This window comes from Lotus japonicus, chromosome 1, assembly GCF_012489685.1.
Source record: "Lotus japonicus ecotype B-129 chromosome 1, LjGifu_v1.2".
In the NCBI taxonomy this organism is placed as follows: Eukaryota; Viridiplantae; Streptophyta; class Magnoliopsida; order Fabales; family Fabaceae; genus Lotus; species Lotus japonicus.
This window is the reverse complement of record NC_080041.1, coordinates 68,381,074-68,403,903: the sequence shown is the minus strand read 5'-3', so window position 1 is coordinate 68,403,903 and position 22,830 is coordinate 68,381,074. Positions and strand designations below refer to the sequence as shown.

The following is a 22,830-nucleotide window of genomic DNA, read 5'->3' as shown; positions in this document are numbered from 1 at the left end:
AATTATGGGAGGTCTCCACAACAAATGGATCTAGGATAGATTTTGATACCATATTAGGAGGCCTAACTCAACCCAAAAATTAGCTCAAAAGTTGAAGTTTGCACTACTATATATATATATAAATGATTGTTTAATGTTGATAGGGAAAGGAAAATAATGAAAGTAAAACAAAAGAGAAAGTGTTAACTGTTAAACATTTGGGTGGGAATTACTCATGATGCATGAATCACCAACAATACAAACATTCATTAAATATCTGACTTTTTTATTTCTCACTTTTTAATCACATTACTTAAACGTAAACGTGGATGCATCAGAAGAAATCCATCAATCTGAAAATCATGCAGAACGCATAGTCGGTGAATGTAGTCAACAATTTCATGTAACTGTGGAAATTTTATTTATTTACTCAAACACCCCTACAAGGCTAGGTCACTCGTGAATGAACCAGGAATTTATAAAATAATTAAAATATATATAGTAAAATAAAGAGTAAATGTAATGTTTGGTGCTGGTGGAGATAATAATGAGCAATCTATAGCTAGTAGTAGTAAAGTAATCACGTCGTAGAATGGTTTGACTCTTTCCTTCAAATGAAATGAACCTTAACTTGATAATTTCTTAGCCTAATTCTCTTCAAAGACCTTATAAATTAATTAGATCCACCAAGAACTTTCCAAGAACCTTCCTCCACAATATTTATAACTTTTGCTGAGTCAATGATATCATATAATAAAATCAGCATTCAAGATTCTCTGTCTCGAGTAGATGGCCTCTGCAAAAATGTCTTAGAAGAAGAGACAGCATAAAATATAACTTCAAAGGAATAAGGTAGAAATTAAATTATCATAGAACATAAATGTTTATGTGTGATTATGGCTTATTTATAAACTATTTTAAGTTTATTTTCTATTAGAATTTAGGGACCTTACTTTACCTCAAAAGCTAGCTAGTTATATAATAGTTATCTTAATTATATATCTAGTCCCTATAAGTCTATTAAAAAAATTCATAAGCGGTTTCGATTAGCTTATAAATAGAAGTTAATACTTATGATTTATATTCTATTTTCAATTTATTTTAATAAGTTTATCAAATTTTCTTTATGTTGTTCAAATGCTTGAACTTGAAAAATAAAATAAGGTCTGTTGTTTCGATCTTACCATGCTAGAACTTTTTTTCTTGGTCGAAACCTTACATGCTAGAATAGAAAATCTTGATTGACCATGATGGCTTGTATTGGTCAGGGGGACAGGTTTTTCCTTTTTTTCAAATGAGAGAGCTAGAAGGTGTTTGCAACCAATAAGCCAATGGGCTTTAACAAGTCCAATATTGAAGATGAATTTAACGTTAGGTTTTAAACCTCAACGTTTTCTGACTAAAACTCAAAAGTTTTTGTCCCCAAAAAAAAGCCTCAACGTTAAAAAAAAGGTTTTAAACCTCATTGCAACCTGGTGGCTATTCCATTTTTTTGGTTTGAAACCCGGTGGATATTCTAAAATAAACGAACCATTTTAAAAAGGTAAAATTAGACCCAAAAAAAAGGTAAAGTAAATTTTGACAAAAAAGAAAAGGTAAAGTGTAAATGATTAAAATTATTAATTAAAAATCAACCGTTGAGACTTAAAGAATTCTATAATTTATTTTGCACTTGTTAATATATAATCACAATTTCAATCGTCAATTTCTCAATCAATAATTGTAATTACTTTGTTTATCCTCAAAAAAAAAACTTCCTCACCTTAGAGAAGATAAATCTAAAAGCATAATGTTGTTGTTTCCCTTGTAAAACGAGGCTTCCTTCTATCGCAAGTGATAGCTTTCATTTCTCTTCATAGGACTTTTAAAGTTTCTAGTTTTTCTTCCTTTCTTTTTCAATGAAATAAAAGTTGGGCGAGTTCGACTCCATTCACCCCTTAGGACATGCTTCTAGGACCATCCTTGCTTCTTCTCCTTCCTAAAAGTTTTGCCAAAGGTTCTGCTTGTTGCCTTTGTTTGTAAGTACTCTTTTGATCTTTGGAGCATATTATATTAATAGCCATTTCAATGAGGTAAATGGAGAGGGGAACTTAATACCAGTATGTTCGATGTGTCTTGACGCATATGCAGAATAATTTGATAAATAACCTGCAAAGAAAGAAGAATCAACATGGATGATGGATGTGTCATGAACATAAAACACATCTCCCCGTAGGGCGTATAAGAATGTGCATTTATTTGATCGTAAACAGAAAAATATAATAAATTGAAGTTTAACTTTAAACAAGTAATAGCATCATTGCAATGCTCAATAAACTGCAATTCACAAGAATCAGATGCAAGTAAAACTCATTATATATTATAAAACACAAGATAGAAAAGGCATGTCCATAATCTGATAAAGCAAAGCACCAGGCATGATGGACAGCAAGAAATCCCAACACTATAATCTAATTTAGCCTGCAGAATGATGAATGATAACTGCGTTCGCCATTTAGTATGGACATCCATAAGTCTACGGATAAAACGTCATAAAATTATACAAGAAAAACCGAAAAAACTGTGGATCCCTTCGATCCAATAATGACAACAAAAGACACTATATATTATCTGGGTCAGGCTTACAATATCAAAAGTCACCTAAGAGTGTATTTTCATCAATCTTCATTTCAATTTCTGCACCATCAATCACACCAACTTGCCTATGTTGTGCTTTGTCTCCTCCTATGATCCTTTTCTGTTTAGCATTTCTGTTATACAAGGTTCTGGAAGCATTCTCTCTCCCAGTTCAAATGCATGTTCATCAGGTGAACTGGGTTATGCTACGCGTCTTCATTAGCTCCTGTTACTATCTGAAGGAGCTCTAAAGGAGTAGCTGCTGGATCCAACTCTCGACAACCCTTTGGAGCATTATGAGCTTCATGGCCAGTAAGCAAGCAATTAGGAACCTGATGAGAGAATCGGAACATCTCCCCTTTAGGAATCCTCCTATGCTGGTCATGGTCCATGTGCCTCTGAAACACTGTTCTAAAGCCTGCAACTTTAATAAGAGGAGTAACTAATATACCTTGCTCTTCATCAAAATCTTCAAGCACCTCCACCATGTCATACTTGTGTATCACTTCATCTGGAGTACGTTCATTCCAATCAGGAGACCAGTTTCTGTAAAGAGCCCAGACTTCCCCCTTTCCGGGGAAGATACGAACAACTCCTCTGGTGCCTTTTGTCCACCTAACCTTGTGGGAAAATGAATTTAGCGATTCAGATACTTCATGCTTGCCAGTCCTGAAATCCCCACAAGTTTTATAAAAACCAGAACCAACCCAATCTATGGGGCCCAATTCACTGTTGCTTCGGGAGTTAAGCCAACTGATCCGCATTCTAAATGGCTTTACAGAGATCACCTTGTGAACTCGAGCATAATATCGAGGCATTCCATCATCATCATCATAAGCAGCCCAGACCTGGTCCTCTGCAAAGGCAATTTCAGTTCTATCCAAATCAAAATTGTGAAAATCGGGGTCCGGAACGTTGATTGTAACATATGTTGGGGGGACATTCTTAACTGTATCATTAGATGTAACAGGGAAAGAACCAACGTCCAAATGACGGTTACCATTATTCTTCTCTGAACCAGTTGTTTTACCATTAAATGCGCTTTTCTGTCTCTTGTTCTCTCTGTCCTTGTTGGTAATCTTAGCTTCAGCCATTGATCTCCATTCTTGAAGTTTCTTGCGAATTTCCATCCGTGACTTATTCATCAACATGTTCCGTAATTCAAACATTGACAACTCTCTCGTGCTGTAATGCTTGCCAGTATGACCTGAAAAACCATAACTCCTTTCTGCTTCAGAGGTAGCTTTTCCTGATTCAGAAAAACTGCCCATACCTGTCGCTCCATGTCGCACAGTTGTATGGTTAGCCATATACCCTTGATAACCATTAATGCGAATATCATCAGTCTTCCTTCTTTTCACACCATTAGTCCTTTTAGACATTTGACTCCTCTCCCATTCAGCAATGGATACTGCTCCCTCCCTCCTCACTTTCTCACTTGCCTGCAGCACAACACTTGCAGCTTGAGCAGCAGCAGATGATGATCCATCTTTGCTACCAAAACTAGACATTCTGGAGTGAGAACCCCACTGAAAGACATCTGATGCTTGATGTTGAGAACTCTGATGCTTTTGATGGGAAGACCAATTTGATGGCTTAAAAACATTGGGAGGTGGGCCCCTCTCTACGGCCACAAAAGCTTCATTACAGTTGGGACATAAAAGGGTATGATTCAAATAAACCCTGAGATATTCATAATGAGTCTTGCACCGATTACAGATGGTCCAAAAGGTTTCAGCTTTTTTATGTGGAGGAGGAATTGAAGATGCCCGAGCATTACTGTTTCCAGCCCTCACATTTGAAGTTACATTCTTCTTATAAAAACCATTTGAAGAGGGCACATCTGATTGAGACCGGTGGCTGGGAGTACTATGTTGGAAACCTTTCGAACTCCTTTTCTGGTTATATTCTAGTCTCTTGGTCTTGTCTGATAGCAAACTCCATGCCTCTGAAACAAGCTTAAATGCACCCTCTGCACCTAAACACTTGTTTTTGTCAGGGTGAAGGGTGAGAGCCAGCTTCCTGTACTGCTTTCTAACAGTCTCCTCATCAGCAAAGGGACTTACTCCAAGTATACCATACCAATCCATTTCTCCACTTACTTTGTTCTCAGCAGAGATATGAATATCAAGAGTGGTCAAAAACTGGGAAAGATCCTCCAAATCAGGATACAGATTTTGAGCCTTGAGAGCAAACTTCTTTGCACCAATATATTCCCTTTCTGAAAATTTCCTCTCAGCTATTTCTTTGGCTCTAACTGCCTCACCTTTGTTGCAATCCATCATTTTCCAGTCGTCCCAACTTTTGATATGTTGCTTCCTCACCTAGCTAAAAGATAAATAATTCAACCATGAACACTGGGTTCTATAGCATGCTACCTGAGCTCGAAGAAAGTCCTGAATCTTGTACCTGAAACAATGGAGGAAAAAAACTGAGACGCACTACCATAATTAGTTGTGTGAAACAAAAATTATAAGCAAGCCAGCTTTTCAAAGTATGCATCACAAATAGATACTGAAGCTATTAATAAAAAAAAACAATGGTTCATGACATTATGTGAGCACCTAGAAAAAAAATTCCATTTTTAATAATGAAACTCGGGCTGTATCACAGGAAACCTCTATGATCACCTGTTTGGAAGACCCTACAAGAAATGCAAAATTGTACTTTAAAAAACAACACACACACACATATATATATACATAGAAAAATCAGAGATAAGGAAAATAACCTCTGAAACACATCATTAAAGTAAACTTGAACTGAAAATTCATAAGCATATGATCGCATACGACCACTAGAAGCCATAGTCTCTTCACTTAAAATATAACCAACAAAGATAGAACCACAACACAAGATACTGAAACAGAACTAGCAGGTCTAGCACTGAGCACACAACAAAAATGCAGTAGCTTCAAATCCTTCAATCAATGATGGGTGAAGAAGACAGGAGGGCAAAGAAGACAGAGGATTCGAACAAGAAACAACAGAACAGCAGCTGGAAGTTTGAAGTTCGAACAAGGAGCAACATAACAGCAGCTTCGAGTTCTAATCCTTCGACGATTTCAGGTAATGGTTTTCAGTGAAAGAGGGGGTGATCTCTTCGATCTGGAATAGGATAAAACAGTGACCAAAAACCAGGTGAGAGAACAGGTTTCAAGATCCATGACTTGAATCAGAAGTGGAATCAGACCGGATCTTTGATCCTACCGAGCTGCCATCTTACCTATGATCTTGATCGGAGGAGAAGACTGCGGGGTGCATAAGATCAGTTGATCTTATGATCAAGATCATAATTTTGACAACAATGTTAACCAGGCGTTATGACTATACAAGTCAATATTGCAATGGCATTTCACAAGATATGCAGGGATAACATAGCAAGTCAGCCCTTGTTTTCTAGCAGGCCATCTTGGATCCTTAATCATAGTTTTGGTGGAATTTATGTAGAAATAGACTTTGCAATATTAAGTCACCATATCAATGTATATAACATATGTATCACGGATTTATATAGTTACAAGGCTCGACCAAATAATCAGGTGCCCTTTTAAAAAGATGGAAAAGGTAAACATGACCACATGAGCATGTTTATGACACGTTCCTTATACATAAGATCCCCTTGAAAGCGGCACAATGAGGTCTGAGAAAGTCATATATTCTTATACAGCTTTTATAAATATTGCAGCAGATAACATATCAATTGGCACTAGGAAAGCTATACAGCCACTTCCAATTTCCCTTCATGTATAAGACCCATAGTTAATTTTTCTATACTTAAAAGCTTCATTTCCAACGATATAGCAATTCAACCAAATTATTTATATGGCATGTTCTATTGGCTACACAGTTCTGTATTTTTATCAGTAAAGTGAAAAAAGAAACAGAGAATGTAGTACAATGTTTAGCAGTGTTTTCAATTGTTCTCTGTTACTTTATATTTTTCAAGGTATAGCAATACGACAATCCACATATTCAAGGATGCCCGACTTAAATGCTTACAGAATCCATCCACACACGTCCCATAACAAATTTCCCGAATTTTCTTCCTCTTCATGCTAACTTGCTCACAGACACCGAAAGTTAGACCGAGTTAACATACTTTTAACATGGTGTTAGATTTTAAATCTTTTTTTTCTTTTAACAAAGAGGAAGTAGATGACAAATCTAAATAAAAATGAAGTTCAAACTGCCACAACAAACCATATAAACATGAATTGTTAACCAAAGAAAAAAGCAACTAGCAGCACCTTGTCCGGTCCGATAAAAGCAAGAACACGATAATATCTTTCAGTAATCAATTGTCGATTTCTAAACTCGACTCAACACCATAACCAATAATTAACCTCAGTAGCTAGCAATAGCATAAAACTAACAACCACACATCAAAATTACCGGCTTCGAATAATAAAAATTCCTATTATTTTCAATATAACAAAACAAAAACAAGAGGACTTGAATTATTATCACAGACCCAACAAATAAAAATTAATAAGTGAAATTCACGCAACTCAAAAGATGCGAACTTTAGAACTTAAGCTTCATATTTGAGAAAAGACAAGCAAAAAAAAACAAGTTCAGACAAGGGAATGCGAAATGTATGGAGATCAACCTTTACTTTTTCTTCGGACCCAAAATTCGAAGCCAACAAAATCCCGCCACGGATCTACAGAGCTGCACATTTGAAAACAAGTAACAAGTGAAATTGACAGTGTTAATCAGCGAAATTCAGCTCCTAAATCTGAAAATCAGAAACCCTAGAACTAGGGTAAATCCCAAATCTAATGAAGAAAAAATTTCAATAGCAAAAACGTGATTGGTTGAAGTGAAATGAAGATTGGGAATGAATGAAATTTACCAAATTGAAGAAAGCGTTGTGACGTTGAAGAATTTGAATCTGAGAGGACGGTCACCATGTACAGTGACCCATCTGTCAAGGCCCTTGAAACTGTGAAGAATCCAATTTCCCCCAATTTACTACTGAAAAAATGGAACCTGTCTGTAGTATTTTTTTTTTCCTTAACTAATTTTTTTATTCTTATATTCTTAGACCTTAACCCACCTTTATGTAATGAGTGGGACCCAAAAAACTTAACCAGGGTTAAATTTTAACTCATGGTCTTTAATTTTTGGTTTGCAGCATGTGGTAAGAACACAACAATGATATGTTTACGCTTCATTTTTTCTTTCATCTCATTTTCAGTTGTCCATTTCTTTCTATTTTCTCATATTTTCTTAACACATCGCTCGTCATATTTCACTATTCACTATTTTTTCTTCATATCTTTTTTCCATTAGGTGGAGGTGGATAAGTGTTTAACGAGCAGAGTGTAGTTTATATGTACTGCCGTGTAAAAAGTGTTAGGCTATGTTTGGATTGATGGTACATAATGGAGCGGAGCGGAATGGAATGTAATGGAACAGAATGGAGCGGAACGGAATGGAGTAAAAATCTCATTCCATTGTTTGGGTATTTTGTAATGGAACGGAACAAAGTTACCACTCCACTGTTTGGATATGGGACGGAGCAGAATGAATTATAACTTTATTATTCCTATATTACCCTTATTATAAAATATCATTAAAAAGTCATCTTAGCTTATAAGAATGTCAAATTGATCGTTAAGGGAGCTCAACAATTTATCTTTCTTTCATACATATTATATATCTCATCTCCAATCTGGTGTTTATATGAAAACGGGCTTAAACACTAATTATCCTTAAGAAATCAAAAATACCTTCAAACAAATGGTACACTAATATCGTCAAAGTGGATTGCATAAAATAGTCTGTGATTAAAACATGATTGCAGGTAACAAAAACTAATTACAAGCCGGCAATGAGGAACATATTTAGAAAAATTAATGAGAAATAGCGCAAATATGCTTAGAAGTAGCCGATTTATACTGAATTTAAAAACAGAAAAAATTACTATAGGAAATAAGCCTTGCTAGTTACAGAGTTATGACGTGCAAGGGAGGTTATAGTGGTAGGTTACCAGGGGTGAGAATTCAGAACAAATACATGTATATGAGTATATGGAAAGGCTTAGCTACATTGAAGAGGTAAAAAAAAATTACTTGTCCAGAGAAAAGCTTGCACCAGACATGGGAGCAACTGCAGGGGAAAGGCAAGAGAAAGTTGCAAACAAAGATGGCAACAACTATTGAGAATGGGTGAAAAAGAGTGAGTAAGAACGTGCAAGGGAGGTTATGGAGGGAGGTTACTAGGGGTAAAATAGTATTTTTACAATTTAATTAAATTATGGTTTTGCTTTCCATTTCTTTCCATCCAATTTGGGGGGAGCAAATATGAAGGTAACCAATGGAGCATGATGGAATTTGGACCATTACTTACCACTCCCTTCCATCCTGTTTTAAATAAAACAAACAATGGAACTCCCCCCCCTCCTTCCACTCCACTCCACTCCACTCCTTCCCCCTCCCTCAATCCAAACAAACCCTTAGAGAACTAACTAATCAAATTTTAAAGATATTTCATACCAATCAATAAAGTTAGATAAAAAAACTGTTTTTCTTACATCTTTAAAATCTAATTGGTTGATAATGTAAAAAAACTAGGCTGTTAGTTCATATACTTTTTTCCCCTTTTTAAATTATTTGTCCTCAATTGTGTGTTTCAATATTATGGGTAGGCTTTTTACTTTCATTGAGATGAGATGAAATTGCTCCATTAATGTTAAATTAGGCTAGTAATTTGGATGGGTTGGATTAAAATATTGTACAAGTTTGGATTAATAAAAGTGAAGTTTAATATTTTTAACTTAATTTAAAATAACTTGATGTAATCCATCTTGAAGTCAAGTTAATGTTTATATTATTATTATTATTATTATTATTATTATTTTAGGGAATAATAGGTGTTTTGGAATTCTGACCAACCAATCAACAAAGATCCAAAAGTCTAAAATGATATGCTCATTTTGAGCCGAGTTTCGACCTCATATTAGATGTCCAAATTTGAGTTTAGAGACTCCATCCAAGATCATGAAATCATATGAAGGTTGAGTCGGATATACCACGTGTACCCGAGATTGACGACCAATTTCGATTATTAATGGACAGTTATGCCACGTAGACAAAACAATTACCATTCAACCGTTGAGCACGTGATAAAATATATAATTAAAATAATATAAACAGGAGTAAAGCTGAGAAAGTCATGTATAACACTTTATTTCTATTGATCCTCCTTTTTTATTCTTGATATTTTAAACCTAACTTAGGCGTTGAAGTGGTTTCTGATATGTCTTGCCTTGTTAGATTCCACCTTGCTCCATCAAATTTTGTGTTACATTCAAAAAGAATGAGTCTAAGTTCTACACAATCTAGAGATTGAGGAAGAAGAACATGTATCCTTCACATAATTCATTCTACTTGAAGTTAAGTAAGGTAACATAGACATATACATCTCTAGCTCCAAGATATTTAACCTCTTTTGAAACACAAGATATTTAATTTAATTTAAAATATCATATGATAACATTGTTTACATTTTATGTTTAGGCTTAATTGCATTTTTCATCCCTTAAGTATTGCAATTGTGCGATTTGACTCCCTAATCTTTAAAACGAGCGATTTGGATCCTAACATTTTTAATTTGTGCAGATCAAGTCCATCCGTTAACTTGGCATCTAATTTTTAACAGAAATTGCTTATGTGGCGCTACTATTCACACCACCTTAACCTAACTTTCCACCATTTGCGAAATACACCACTTATCATGACACATCAGTAAATAAAAAATAAAAAAGAGAAGTAAAACAATTTAATTAAAAAGTAAAATTAAAATATAACTAAATGTAACTTAAAAATAATCCAAATGAAATTCATCTTCTTCCCCAATGCGTTCTCCCTGCAATTCCCTCTCTTCACCATAACCACCGAGCTCCCTTCTCAACCCACTATCTTCTTCTTATCTCTCAGATCTGAACTTGCATAACGTAATTCTCCATTACAAAACCCACATCCACAAAATCTAGATTCGGTTCCCGTCTCAACAATCACAATCGCCCAAACCACCATCACCATTACGAGATCCTCATCTCAGTTTGGACACGATTTCTTCTTCAGGTGTGGTTGCGGGATCGATTTCAGAGGAAGCGGAAGAGCAGCAGCATTCAGATCTGCGATGGCGTTTGGTTGTTGATTTTTCTGTTGTTGTGATGCTTCTGGTTAGGGGTTTGGGGGTGATGTAGGGTTCACTTGTGACGTGGTGGGCGGTGGTGGTGGGATGAAGGAGTAGGACGACGATGACGGAGAAGAAGAAGAGTGGGTAGGTGATATCGTAGGGGGGGGGTGCGGTAGTGGTCGTGATTCTGGGTTTCTCACTAAGACCCTAACACTAAATTTTCTGGGTTTGTGCAATTTAAGTTTTCTCCTTCTGTGGTACCCAGGTGTTTGCTATCCTGGGTTTCTTCACAACCCAGTTGGGATTTGAAGGGTGAAAGGTGTAAAAGATGGAGGAAGTAGCAGAGAAAGATTAAATCCATTAATTTTTTGTTGATTTTATATGCTATTGAATTTTGATCAGGCATGTAGGTTTTTTTTTAACGTTTTTGGCCTATTTTATACGTATGAATGCTGTTAAGTACATATTTCTGGTTTTGGAGTGTGATTCATGATTTATGTTTGTTGTACTGGTTTGTACCTTTATGGCTGGAATGGATATAGTCATATAGCAATTTCCTTGACTGGAGTTGTGATTCACAATTAAATAGAATTAACTGGAAATTGATGCATTATAATAAAGATTTGAGTTTGATTTTATGAGGATTATTCTGGGTTTTGTTGAAGATGATGGATGAAGATAGTGAAGATGATGAGGGTGAAGATGATGAGGATGGATTAGGGGTATTAAAGTAAAATTAATTAAGATTTTTTTATATTTAAAATTTTAATTATTTTTATATTTTATTTATTTATGTGGCATAGAATTGGCATCCTAGTGGCAAAAAGGTCAGAGCCACGTCATTAGTGAGCACCACGTAAGCAATGTCCGTTAACAATTGGATGACAAGTTAACGGAGGGACTTGATTTGCACAAATTAAAAATGTTAGGGTCTAAATCGCTCGTTTTAAAGATTAGGGAGTCAAATCGCACAATTGCAATACTTAAGGGACGAAAAGTGCAATTAAGCCTTATGTTTATGTTATGGGAAAATTTTAAAAAGTCACTTCATAATTTTATTACTCCAAACTAGGTGCACTAGATTAGCATATCATGCACCACATTTTATTTTGATCTTTTTTTTGTTGTCAAACTTCATTTTTTATCTTGGGCTTAATTCCACATTTTTCTAATAATTGTATATAACTTATTTTATTTATTTTTTCCTTTATTTTTATTTTTATTTCTGATCGAGGGGTGTGATTAGTAAAAGGAAGAGGTGAAAATAGCAACCACCGTTAGCAATTGGATGGAAAGCTAACGGCAGCACAATTTGAAATATGAGGGAGGAAATTCGCTCGTTTTAAACTTGGAGGAGGGACTTCGCACAATGGTGAAAGATGAGGGAGCAAATGTGCAATTAAGCCTTTATCTTGATTTTCAATTTGGTATTTCATACTTCCTCCGTTCTAAAACTACTACTTTTTAGCTTTTGGTTTTTTTTTTTTCAAATCCAAAGTTTTTTCTCTCATTTTCTTTCATTCACGTCCTCATTTAATATAATATCTCTTAACTAGCACCTCATATTTTCACCTATCACAATTCTCACCAAATTCTCTCTCTTTAATATCCAACATTAAATAAGGGTGTTTCAGTCAAATTATAACATCATATGATGAACTCTTAGATTAGGTCCCCCAATTTTAAAAATAAAATTGGTTTTGGTCCCTCAATGAAACACGTAGGGTGTCACGTCAGTGCCAATGTACACTTGGCTAGCCATTAAAGTTCATTTCTTTTCCAGCGAGGATCATTCCCAGCTATTTCCCAAAGTATAAGGGCGTAGCTCGAAAGATTTTTCGACGAGGTACGAAAATCAAAACTCACTCAAAGTTCAAGGACATAAAATTTATTTTAACCCTTATAATTATTAACTTCTTCTCTTACCTCATTGTTTTCACTTTTTCAAAGTATCTTCTTAAATGATATGAAAGAAATGAATGTAGACAAGTGATCAATTTCTCAAAGTATGTTATGCTAAATGCAGACACTCAAAATTACATTTTTCTCATGAATAAATTAGAAAAATGAATCAACTACCACCATTCTCAATGATTCAACTTTTTGCCAACCTAAACTAACACATGCGAACCACTTCTTTACTCAACTAGAATATATAGAGGTTGGAAGGAAACGACTTATTATACGTAATGATTAACGAATAGGGATGGAACGTACCAGTTTTTTTTTTAATTTGAATAGAAGAGACCGCCGGAGCTAAAAAGACTTTTTTGTTTTGACCGACAAAAGGTTCTAGCCTCTTTCAATAGATTCATGTTTAATATTTTCGCGTATTTTTTAATGGAAAGTACTTCTTCATTAGACTAAAATGGAAAATGCATCAGCTAATAGAGCCGACTTAATAATAGGGGAAACTAGACCACCAACAGGCATTCGGATATTTCGAAGCCTTAGCCGTTAATATGTGAGCAACCTTATTACCCTAACTTCTTACATGGGTGACATTAAATCAAATTGGTACAATCATGAATAATGGGTTCCAATACAACACTATTCCTTCTCCCAAGAAACATGAAATGACCTCCAAGGAATCAGATTCAATAACTACGAAATCGAGCTCTAGCTTCAAAGCTTCACTGATAGCCCACCTGAATGCCATTGCCTAGCAGGTCAGCCCGACACTATAACAAACTACTTGTTGCATACATACATTCTTTAATGATCACGAATCATCATCCCTAGCTCTTGTCCCTTCTTTCTTGTACATTCTGCATCGATATTAATTTTTTTCAGAACACCAATCGTTGGTTTCTTCCAACCCACCTCATCTCGTTTCGCCACTTGTGGACTACCTCGTGACACCGCAGGGTCTCTGGCGTTCACATACAACCAGTCATGCAACACGTTAGAGGCCATATTATGGGTTCCAATAACATCTGGTTGCGTATTGTTGTAAATAGCCTCGTTACGTTGTTTCCAGACTGCCCACAACAACATCGTGACCTCTTGTTGAACGTGATCAACACCAGATGCTAGCAACTCAACGAGACATGCTATGAAAGAAGGAATCAGCCCAAACCGAAGGTTAAGAGACTACGAGAACTAGCAGTGTTTCACCCAATAGTGCAGGAATATATGATCCAAGGTTTCCGTGACAGGATCATAGCATAACAAATACAAACCTGGGACCAGCACTCCTCTTCGTGCCAAATTACCACCGCATGGCATGGAATTCTTCAAGGTGTGGAGTATAAAATGTTTTACCTTATTAGGGACCTGAATCCTCCAAACTTTCTTCCACGGATTTGGATTAGAAAAGTTGGTCTCGGTCTACATTTTAACAACTTGTAGCTGGTTGTAGAAGGAAGAGACTATGAATCTCCCATCATCACATCAACACCATTTCATTTTATCACGCATGCCCAACCAACACAAAGGGATCGCCATGATTGTCAAGGCTTCCTGTGGGTAGAAGATGCTTCGTATAAGTTCTACATTCCATCTCGAGGGACCTCCATCATGAAACAAATCCACCACCACCTCCAAACCCGTATGCTATCCTTGAGATGACAGAATATGTCCCGGGGATATTCCTAGTAGACACGAATAAGGTCGGAATTTAGTGTCTTTCCCATCTCCCACTCTCCACTTCAGACTTCCCAACACTTTAGCGTAAAAATACTCTTCCAAGTCACCCAATGAATTTTCCGCTCCTCCCCACGTTGTCCCCACCAGAAACAAGCACACACATCCTCCATGTTCCTACAGACCCCAACCAAAATTCTAAAGCAACTCATAATATAAGTTAGGATCGCTTGAGCAACATACTTTAGAAGGACCTCTTTCCCAGCTCGAGACATAGATTGCTCTTTCCACCCCTTGAGCTTCTTCCACAATCTGCCTTGAACCTTCCCAAAGAACTGCTTCTTGGACTTGCCAATAATGGTGAGTAAACCTAGATATTTGCCATGGTACCCAACAACCTTAACCCTCATCCTATCGCGGATCATAACTATTCTGTTCTCCTGCACATTTTGGCTTAACATCACCTCTGACTTATCCATATTGACCAGTTGTTCTGAAGCCATCTCATCGACCTAGATAGTCTCCACCACTGAGGTAGCCTCCTCCATAGTAGCTCTTGAAAAAATCATACTATCATCAACTAAAAAGAGGTGGCTAATCTCTGGAGCAACCATGGCTACCACAACTCCATGTAACCTTCTATCCCGGACTCTTTGAAGTAGCAAACCAGAAAAAACCTCCACAAACATATAGGGTGAAAGAGGAGGATCTCCTTGCCTAAGACTCCGTTGTGGTTGGAACCATGGAGTTGGTTCCCCATTAATCAATAGGTCGTACGAGACCGTCGTCACACATTTCATAATAGCCTTAATGAGAGCAAGCGGGAAACCCATAGTTGTACGAACACCCAGAAAGAAGCTCCACTCAACACAATCATACACTTTGGACAAATCTAGTTTGAGGGTCATAACCCCCCTCTTCCCCTTCCTTCTCTTCATATAGTGAAAAACCTCAAAATCCATCATCATCTAGAAACAGTTTGATTCTGTTTACAATACGCTCAGTCACCACATTGCATAAACTGATTAGCCTCAACTCCTTAGGTGATTCTGGATTTTCACATTCACTTTCTCCACGTAAATTGAATAAGGGATACTAGCAAATTAATTTGTTGTGACCTTATTGTCACTTTATCAACAATTGCATAACATCCATGGACTCCTTCATTTCCCTTTGAAACTCCTCTATCATTTCTCCATGATCTGTAATTTACTTTACTCCCATGGCGAGTTTAGTAAGGTAGTTGCCGAAATCATACAATTAAGAATAGTGATCCTATTAGCTTGCAAATCGCAAGTAACTCTAATAAGAAATAACTCCAAAAATTGCATGTTGTATTTATAAAATTATTAAATAAAAAGCAAAATTAAAAAATTACCATACCGATGACTCTACAAGCCGCAAACTTATTTATGAGCAAACACCGGAATCAGTTTTGGGGAAGCCATGAATCCATCCAATAACATGAAAGAGTGACTTAGATTACAAAACTGATGAATAAACAAATTGCTTGTTTGACATCTTGCATTGCATGTGCAGCCCTCAGTGTGTTCATTCAATATTACCCTGAATATGTCAGACACATGTGTGCGTGACTTCATTGTCTCTCTATTCATGATGACTGCTAGCTGGACCAGCGTTGTCAGGTTCAGCTAAGTGTGCTTTTTCATGGTGGAAGCGCACCACAATACAAGTAATGTTATCTGCACTACCACGAGTAAAAGCGCTTTCTGTTAACTTACGAGCTGCTGCTTCGGCCTCCTCTTCATTGCGGGCAAGAGAAACAGCATCCTGAACAAAGGGTGATACATGAAGAAAGTAAATACGTAATACATATTGTGAAATCCTTCTACAATTGATTTTTCGAGAAGTTTCAGTGAGAAGCTTCTAGTTGCTAGAATTGATTCTGAGGGAAAAGTGACAAATCCAAACATGTTATAGTATGAGAGAGAAACAATAAACACAACAAGGGAAACCATGGAGACGAGGAGGGAAATACAGAATAAGATGTTCTAAAAATTCCCACTCCCTCATGAAATATGTGTTAGCCGGTTTGGATGCTCTCATATCACATGACATGTTTATATTAAATTGTGTCTATCTCTTTCTTCATAGATATTCAGTGTCCAGCCTATTTAATATGAAATAGACGCAAAATGTTAACATGATAAGGCAATGTGAAATCTCAACATGAGAGAATCCTCATCAGCAAGTTTTCCAAACATACACTGAGCTATTGGTCCCAGAATATTTATTTCAACTCTGAACTTCATTACAGCATACATCACTTTCATACCATGATACCATGACCCATATTAATTAATACCAAAGATTTAATGATGACATTGACAAGACAGAATCCTAAGTTCCTTATACTAGGTACCAATGGGAGAGGGGTGTGGTCCATGTCCTGCTATTTTCCAGGAAGCACAGCATGTAAGGCTAACAAAGTAGCCAAAGTCAGCAGTACGAAGCTCCTCACCAAGTTCCCAAATTCCAAGTGTACCCTATTTCTTTTCTCTCCTATCTTATATGCCAAATGAAGTTATTAGGCAGCCCTTGGACGCTATTGTCCTTGGTGATTGATTATATATGGAACTCAATAATAGGATTAGGTTCTGGGATGGGTCGTATGGCATTTCAACCGCTGTGATATACACCTTGATGCTCATTATTCTTTTCTTGTTACCATTTAATTCTTTTTTTTTTGACGGATTGTTACCATTTAATTCACTCCATGCTAATTAGATATAAAAGTAGAGCATTATGTATGTACATATGAATGCAACAAGAAGTGCATGGCTAAGAATGAAGGCCATTCTTACCTCATTTGGTACTACATCCCAGAGTCCATCACTTGCAAGAACAAGCAGCTCAGTTTCTTGATCTATGTCTTGGTCCTAATAATAAATGAGGAAATAAATCAGACTATAGACATCATAAACCATCACTTTGAAATGAAACTGCTAGTAGCGAGAAAGGTAATCCCATTTTTTTCACTGAGAACAAAAAAGAGATCCTGGTCCACATCATGGAAATAAAACTAAAAATCAAGGCCTCTCAACTAAAAAAAGAATGTGTCATGGTGGATTAGAATGAACATGCTTGAGTCTTTTTAACGATAAAGCAAACATGCAGTAAACCATAAGCACAACTCAATAAAAAAGATTAAATCCACACATACGGTAGAGTTGCAGTGACTTAGTGAACAGACCATTATTTTCTGGCGTGGCCATTAACTAAAATGGTAGATTAGTAGCCAAATAAATTTAAATGTCGGTGATGTTTTGGTGCTTGCTTCCCAGGGTGCGCACCAAGTAATAAATAACCCATAAATGTAACCAAGTAATATATATAAAGCACTATCATGTTTCTTTTTAACTGTGTCTCTTTTTTTCCCATGCCTATAAATGTAACCATCTTTACTATTTTCTATTTTCTCAATGGTTGCAATCTTAAATTTTAGTCAATATTCAATGTGAAAAATATATGAAGCTATTAATTCACCTGCTAATGAATTTTTTTCTTATTCGTCACATTTATTAGTTTTATATAAATACCTACTCCCTACTTGAAAACACACAGTTTTTAATATGATTACACTAGAAGTTATATAAATTATAGTCATAAATACGTTAAGTTCTAATTTTGGCCCCCTCAAATTTTAAATTAAGATCTGCCACTACTCTTAATAAATGCCCAACTCTAACATGGATATACTTTTTCAAACAGGGTAATCCCAGAAAAGAAAAGAAAAAACCCAGAAAGTCAATAGCTTCTGCTCCAGACATTACTCAGACATGATCTACATTCACTGTTAGGATCTGGGATCCATGCAGGGAAATTATTACAGGCATGAACCATCCAAGCAATTAACATATAACACAACTTTGAGGCTCACTAATTAATCAAGGATCACCTGGATCTCAGGTTCTGCTACAACGAAAGGCTTCAGCATTCGATTGCCAAAGGCACGGGACATTGCTAGCACCCCACCAACTCTCCAAGTACCTGATCAGCAAATAAACATAGGTGAATAACTCCTCCCTAAGTTAATCATTCCACTTGAATGGCTGGAACTTTTTAAGGTGAAGAAATGAAGCATGTTATTCCAATCTAGACTAAGTTGAGAACAAAGATTCATAATTCAATCAAATGTCGATATGTTGTGCATCTACTTCAACTACTAATTTGTCTCATAAATGATAAAACATTGAAGCTGTTGACATATAAGCTAGTAAAACATTTAGCAATGTAGTTTAAACTTTTTTAGTACAAGATTTCCACAAAAGTAAATTCAAAATATATCAACCAGCCAGAACATGATACTTCATGCAAATTAGTCAAAACTCAAAATTTCTTTCAATGTCCTTGAATATAGTAGAGACGTGAGCAAAACTCAAATTGGAGAAGAATATGGTCCTATTATGTCAATAAAAACATGCACAAACTTCAAATGACACCACTAAGTTACTTCAAAGCTCAACTTTGGCCAAGGTTAACACGATGGAAAGCCCAACAAAATTAAAAGCATCTCCATGGTATCTTGCACAAAGAGTGTCAAAACCATATTATCAACAGTGGAACCCTCTAAAGTTTAAATTTCTATACTTGAAAATTATATGTTACCTGCCCACATGACAACACCCCCAGCATTCTCAATCCTCTTCCGCTCGTCACTTCTATTAGGCTTATGATCCTCAGAGAGAGCAATTGCTGTCAAAAAGGAAATCTCGAGTTTAAGAAGTCTCTACATATTCCAATTCTCAAAAAGCATTGAATGACAGTATATAATAAAGTTACAATCGTGCAAGAACCTATCAGCAGGTAAGGAAACCCTAATCAATGCTTTAATTTGCATGTGACCTTCATATTTACATTTTTACACCACTAACTCTCTCCTGTAGTCATATTACTATATGAATTCTTTTTTCAGAAAAGAAGATATTGTACATACTTACCAAATATGATATGATAATTTATTAGAGATATGAGAACTTACAAATTATCAATACTGTGAGTTAACAAGACAACAATCATAATGTGAATAAATCAAAATACAGTAGTTTATCTAAATATTACCTTTTCCAGATTTTGATATTACAGTTCTAGAATCTCCAACATTGGCAACGTAAAGATGGTTATCAACCAAAACTGCTGTTGAAGCAGTAGAACCATCATCCCGAAAGGTATCTTTTTCAGAATTGAGAAAGTCAGCATCAGTCTTCTCATATGTTTCATCTGCGATATTAGTGAAGTTATTATAACTACACATACTGATGGTGGAATATGAAAAGCATTCCATACAGGAACCCAGCCCCAGACCCCTTGAACAAAATATTACAAAAACAACAAATGTACAATCAAACTGTTCCAATGATGTTAGATCTGACAAAAAGTGCTCATAAGTGGCAAAAAGTGGCACATCTTCAATACTACAGAAAATCAAGAGCATGAGAGAATGCAAACATACTTATAGCCAACTTGGTATCCGTCAAAAACTTTGGATGCTTCATGAGATTATCAAATAGATGCTCCTTCAAATACTCAGCAGCACGAGAACCACCATGACCTGAATGGAAATGTAAATGTTCATTTAGACAACAGAACAGACAACCACGTGTGACCATTGACATCTATTAAGAGATAAAGGTGCATTCCAAATAGAAGCTCATATCATATAGTATCCTTATGTTCATTGAGCTAAAATGTAAACAACCTGCTCACTGTAGGCAAATAAAACCATGTTAGCTTCAACATTCAATTTCAGAATCTTATGTATAACAACACCGTTCCTTTGTGTTGCCTGGAGAAGAGGAAAGAAGTATCTTTCTACCAAGCAAGTGATGAAGCTGGAAAATCTTACCATCAAATATTCCAAATAAGCATACTGAATGACCATCTATGTTTGATGTCTTAATATCATAGAAATCCTCCATGGTTACTCTTTTCCCCCTAAAGCTTGAGTACCCACAGCTAAGTCTTTTATCTTCGCTGCCAAATAAAAAATCAGAGAATAAGCACAGTTTGATCACAAGATAAGATAGTAAGGGAAAAGCATAAAGAACAAGACAAATCCAACCACTCGAGCAAACAATAGTATTCATTAATGCCATTCTTTGACAGTAAGACCAACTAAATTTCACATCCATTAAAATCTTAGTCTAGAATCTAGATGATAAAGATAAATTCAACTTAGGAAAGTCTAAATAGTAGAAATAAATTAATACTTCTTTCTTCATTTGAAGTGCAATAGGTCATCAAAATCCATGCTTCAGCCATAAAAAGTAGTTGATGACCTTCCGACAAAAATTACTGCCTGCCATAGCTCTTGTATTTATCTTAAATCTAATTTTGTATGCACAAAGACACAATCCAGGGAAGAAATTAAAAAAGAATATTAATTACAATAACTTAAGAACTCTTAGCAATAACTACCCATGGTGTACTTTGTTTTGATATTGCACTGCACCCTGCCAAACCTTCCATATGCTCGTGTTTCTTATCAAAACTGCATTTGCAAATCTCGCTTCAAATGGCCAAGCCCCTTCTTCATTGACATGGCCATCAAAAGTTTATTTTGGTAGTGCATCAATATGAATGCTCTCTATTTGTGTAACTTCAAAATATCCAACCATCTCATTTAAACTAAAACAGTCATCAACAACTTCATTCGGTGAGTGGATACTCTTCATCAATTTGGTGTTGGAGAAGTAAAATTGGGGTATCCCTGAGTTTCCAATACAATTCTACAAACGAAACTGATCCATGAATTTTCCGCTATCCGTTTTTAATCTCATACCGAAAAAAATGGTTAAGAAAACACTTTTTACTTGCAATGCCCAAACTTCCTAGATAACACACCCATTCAGAAACCAATGATTTCTACAAACCCAGTCATTGCAAAAGAGTTTCACAGTACCGCAAACATGATCAGAGCATTAGAGAACCCCCCGCCCCCAACCCAACAGAGCCAACACTTCAATCCTAACCTTACAACAACCAAACCATGATGCAAAATCATCCAACCCAAGCTAAAAACCAGACCCAATATCCAATTTTCCAAATTGAACAAGCAAACACAACAAATCAAAAGCAATCCATGAAAAAATCAAAAAATCAACCATATTCACCTCTTCCACCCTCCGGTGGCAAACCCGCCGCTGCTACTACCACCACCACCACCACCAGCAGAAGCAGAAGCAGCATCATCTTTTTGGGGAACCATATCTACCAGAGGTCCAGCCCTTGAAATGGAACCCGTATCAACCATCATCCCTAACCTTGCGATGATCTTAAATCCACGATTCGAAAAGCGAGCAGAAACGAACGGAACGCCGGTGAGCTTGGTGGTGAAGATCGCAGCCTGAGCAAAAATGGACCTCACGCACCTCCCGCATACCACCATCTACCCTAGAAAATCGAAATTAAACAGCGATCATGATTACTCGCATTAAATAAACAACACGGGGTTTTGATTAATCGAATCAAATCGAATCCAATCAAATCGAATGATAATAATGGTGATTATGGATTGAATGGCGGAAATTACGATTGATTGATGATCGGTGAAGGAGGGTGTGACTGACCGGAAGAGTGAAGATGATGAACTCAGAGATGGTGCTGGTGCTGCATCTTGTGAAGTGAATTGAGTTTGAATGATAATGATGTTTGAATCTTAGAGATGGATTGGGATGGGGATGAGGCCCAGACCCAGACCCAGAGGACACAGAGAGTTGGGTTTGGGGCCCCCCTATGGGGCTCCGCGCCCCACCTCTTTTTTTTTAACCCATAAATGCCCTACGGAACTTAAACTTCCGTATTCTATAAAATAGAATACGGAAGTTAAAATTCCGTATTATAACTCTGACAGTCATCACCTTTTCCACCATTACTCCTCCCTCCACCAACCCCTCCACCATTACTCCTCCGTCACCAACCCCTCACCAGCCCCCTTAACCCCCTCAATGCCTCCAGACCACCCTCTCTCTCACCCTCTCCTACCTCACTTTCATCCTCACTTCCATTCTTCCTACCACCACCACCAACTCCTTCATTGGCAAGCTCTCCACCATTGGATGCAAAAAGATAGCATTTGAGGTAAGTGTTGTTAGTTGTTTGTTGTATGTTGTTAGTTTAAGTAGTTGAAGTTGTTAGATTAAGTAGTTAGATTAAGTAGATTAAGTAGTTAGAATGATGATTTTCTGAATTCTGAGATGTGTTAAAATACGGAATATAAAGTTTCGGAGTCTATACGGAAATTCATATACCGTATTCAATACGAATTATAAATTTCCGTATTAAATACGAATTATAAAGTTCCGTATTCAATATGGATAATAAAGTTCCGTATTCTCTTCCAGGGATGACAGAATCATTTTTATTTCATGAATCCCAATTGATTGAAGTTGGATTGAACAATGCTCAACCTGAAGAGGTGCCACCACCAGCATTTGTACCCCCGTGTATAAGTATAGATGTCTCGCATTTATTTACAAC

At 36.4% G+C, this 22,830-nt stretch overlaps 2 protein-coding genes across 4 annotated transcripts; both read right to left on the bottom strand.

Annotated features, from left to right (window-relative positions):
* Window positions 1–2,412: 2,412 nt before the first annotated feature.
* LOC130742799 (uncharacterized) lies at window positions 2,413–7,614 on the bottom strand. The gene is made up of 3 exons (XM_057594898.1): window positions 7,454–7,614; window positions 7,208–7,269; window positions 2,413–5,004 (listed from the first exon to the last, which is right to left on the bottom strand). Exon 3 carries the CDS (start codon window positions 4,878–4,880, stop codon window positions 2,802–2,804), a length of 2,079 nt encoding a protein of 692 aa, XP_057450881.1. The 5' UTR covers window positions 4,881–5,004; window positions 7,208–7,269; window positions 7,454–7,614; the 3' UTR covers window positions 2,413–2,801.
* An 8,030-nt stretch (window positions 7,615–15,644) lies between these two features.
* LOC130742766 (probable protein phosphatase 2C 76) lies at window positions 15,645–22,060 on the bottom strand. Of its 3 annotated transcripts, none has more exons than XM_057594867.1 (9): window positions 21,921–22,060; window positions 21,465–21,744; window positions 20,198–20,325; window positions 19,805–19,903; window positions 19,414–19,572; window positions 18,961–19,047; window positions 18,251–18,342; window positions 17,157–17,231; window positions 15,645–16,122 (listed from the first exon to the last, which is right to left on the bottom strand). In XM_057594867.1, the coding sequence occupies exons 2-9, from the start codon at window positions 21,737–21,739 to the stop codon at window positions 15,940–15,942; spliced, it is 1,098 nt and encodes a 365-aa protein (XP_057450850.1). In that variant the 5' UTR covers window positions 21,740–21,744; window positions 21,921–22,060; the 3' UTR covers window positions 15,645–15,939. The 3 variants fall into 3 exon arrangements, with proteins under 3 accessions (XP_057450850.1, XP_057450862.1, XP_057450856.1); XM_057594879.1 differs by having other exon boundaries at window positions 21,465–21,739; window positions 21,921–22,050; XM_057594873.1 differs by having other exon boundaries at window positions 21,884–22,021.
* Window positions 22,061–22,830: the final 770 nt, after the last annotated feature.

Bases quoted from the DNA above. Each gene is read 5' to 3' on its own strand.
- LOC130742799 (XM_057594898.1), bottom strand. From the start codon at position 4,880: ATGATGGATTGCAACAAAGGTGAGGCAGTTAGAGCCAAAGAAATAGCT.
- LOC130742766 (XM_057594867.1), bottom strand. From the start codon at position 21,739: ATGGTGGTATGCGGGAGGTGCGTGAGGTCCATTTTTGCTCAGGCTGCG. The intron at 19,048-19,413 runs GTAATATTTAGA...CCTTTTTGACAG, and splicing joins AATATCAAAATCTGGAAAAG to CAATTGCTCTCTCTGAGGAT. The intron at 18,343-18,960 runs GTAACATATAAT...TTTGCTGATCAG, and splicing joins GGGTGTTGTCATGTGGGCAG to GTACTTGGAGAGTTGGTGGG.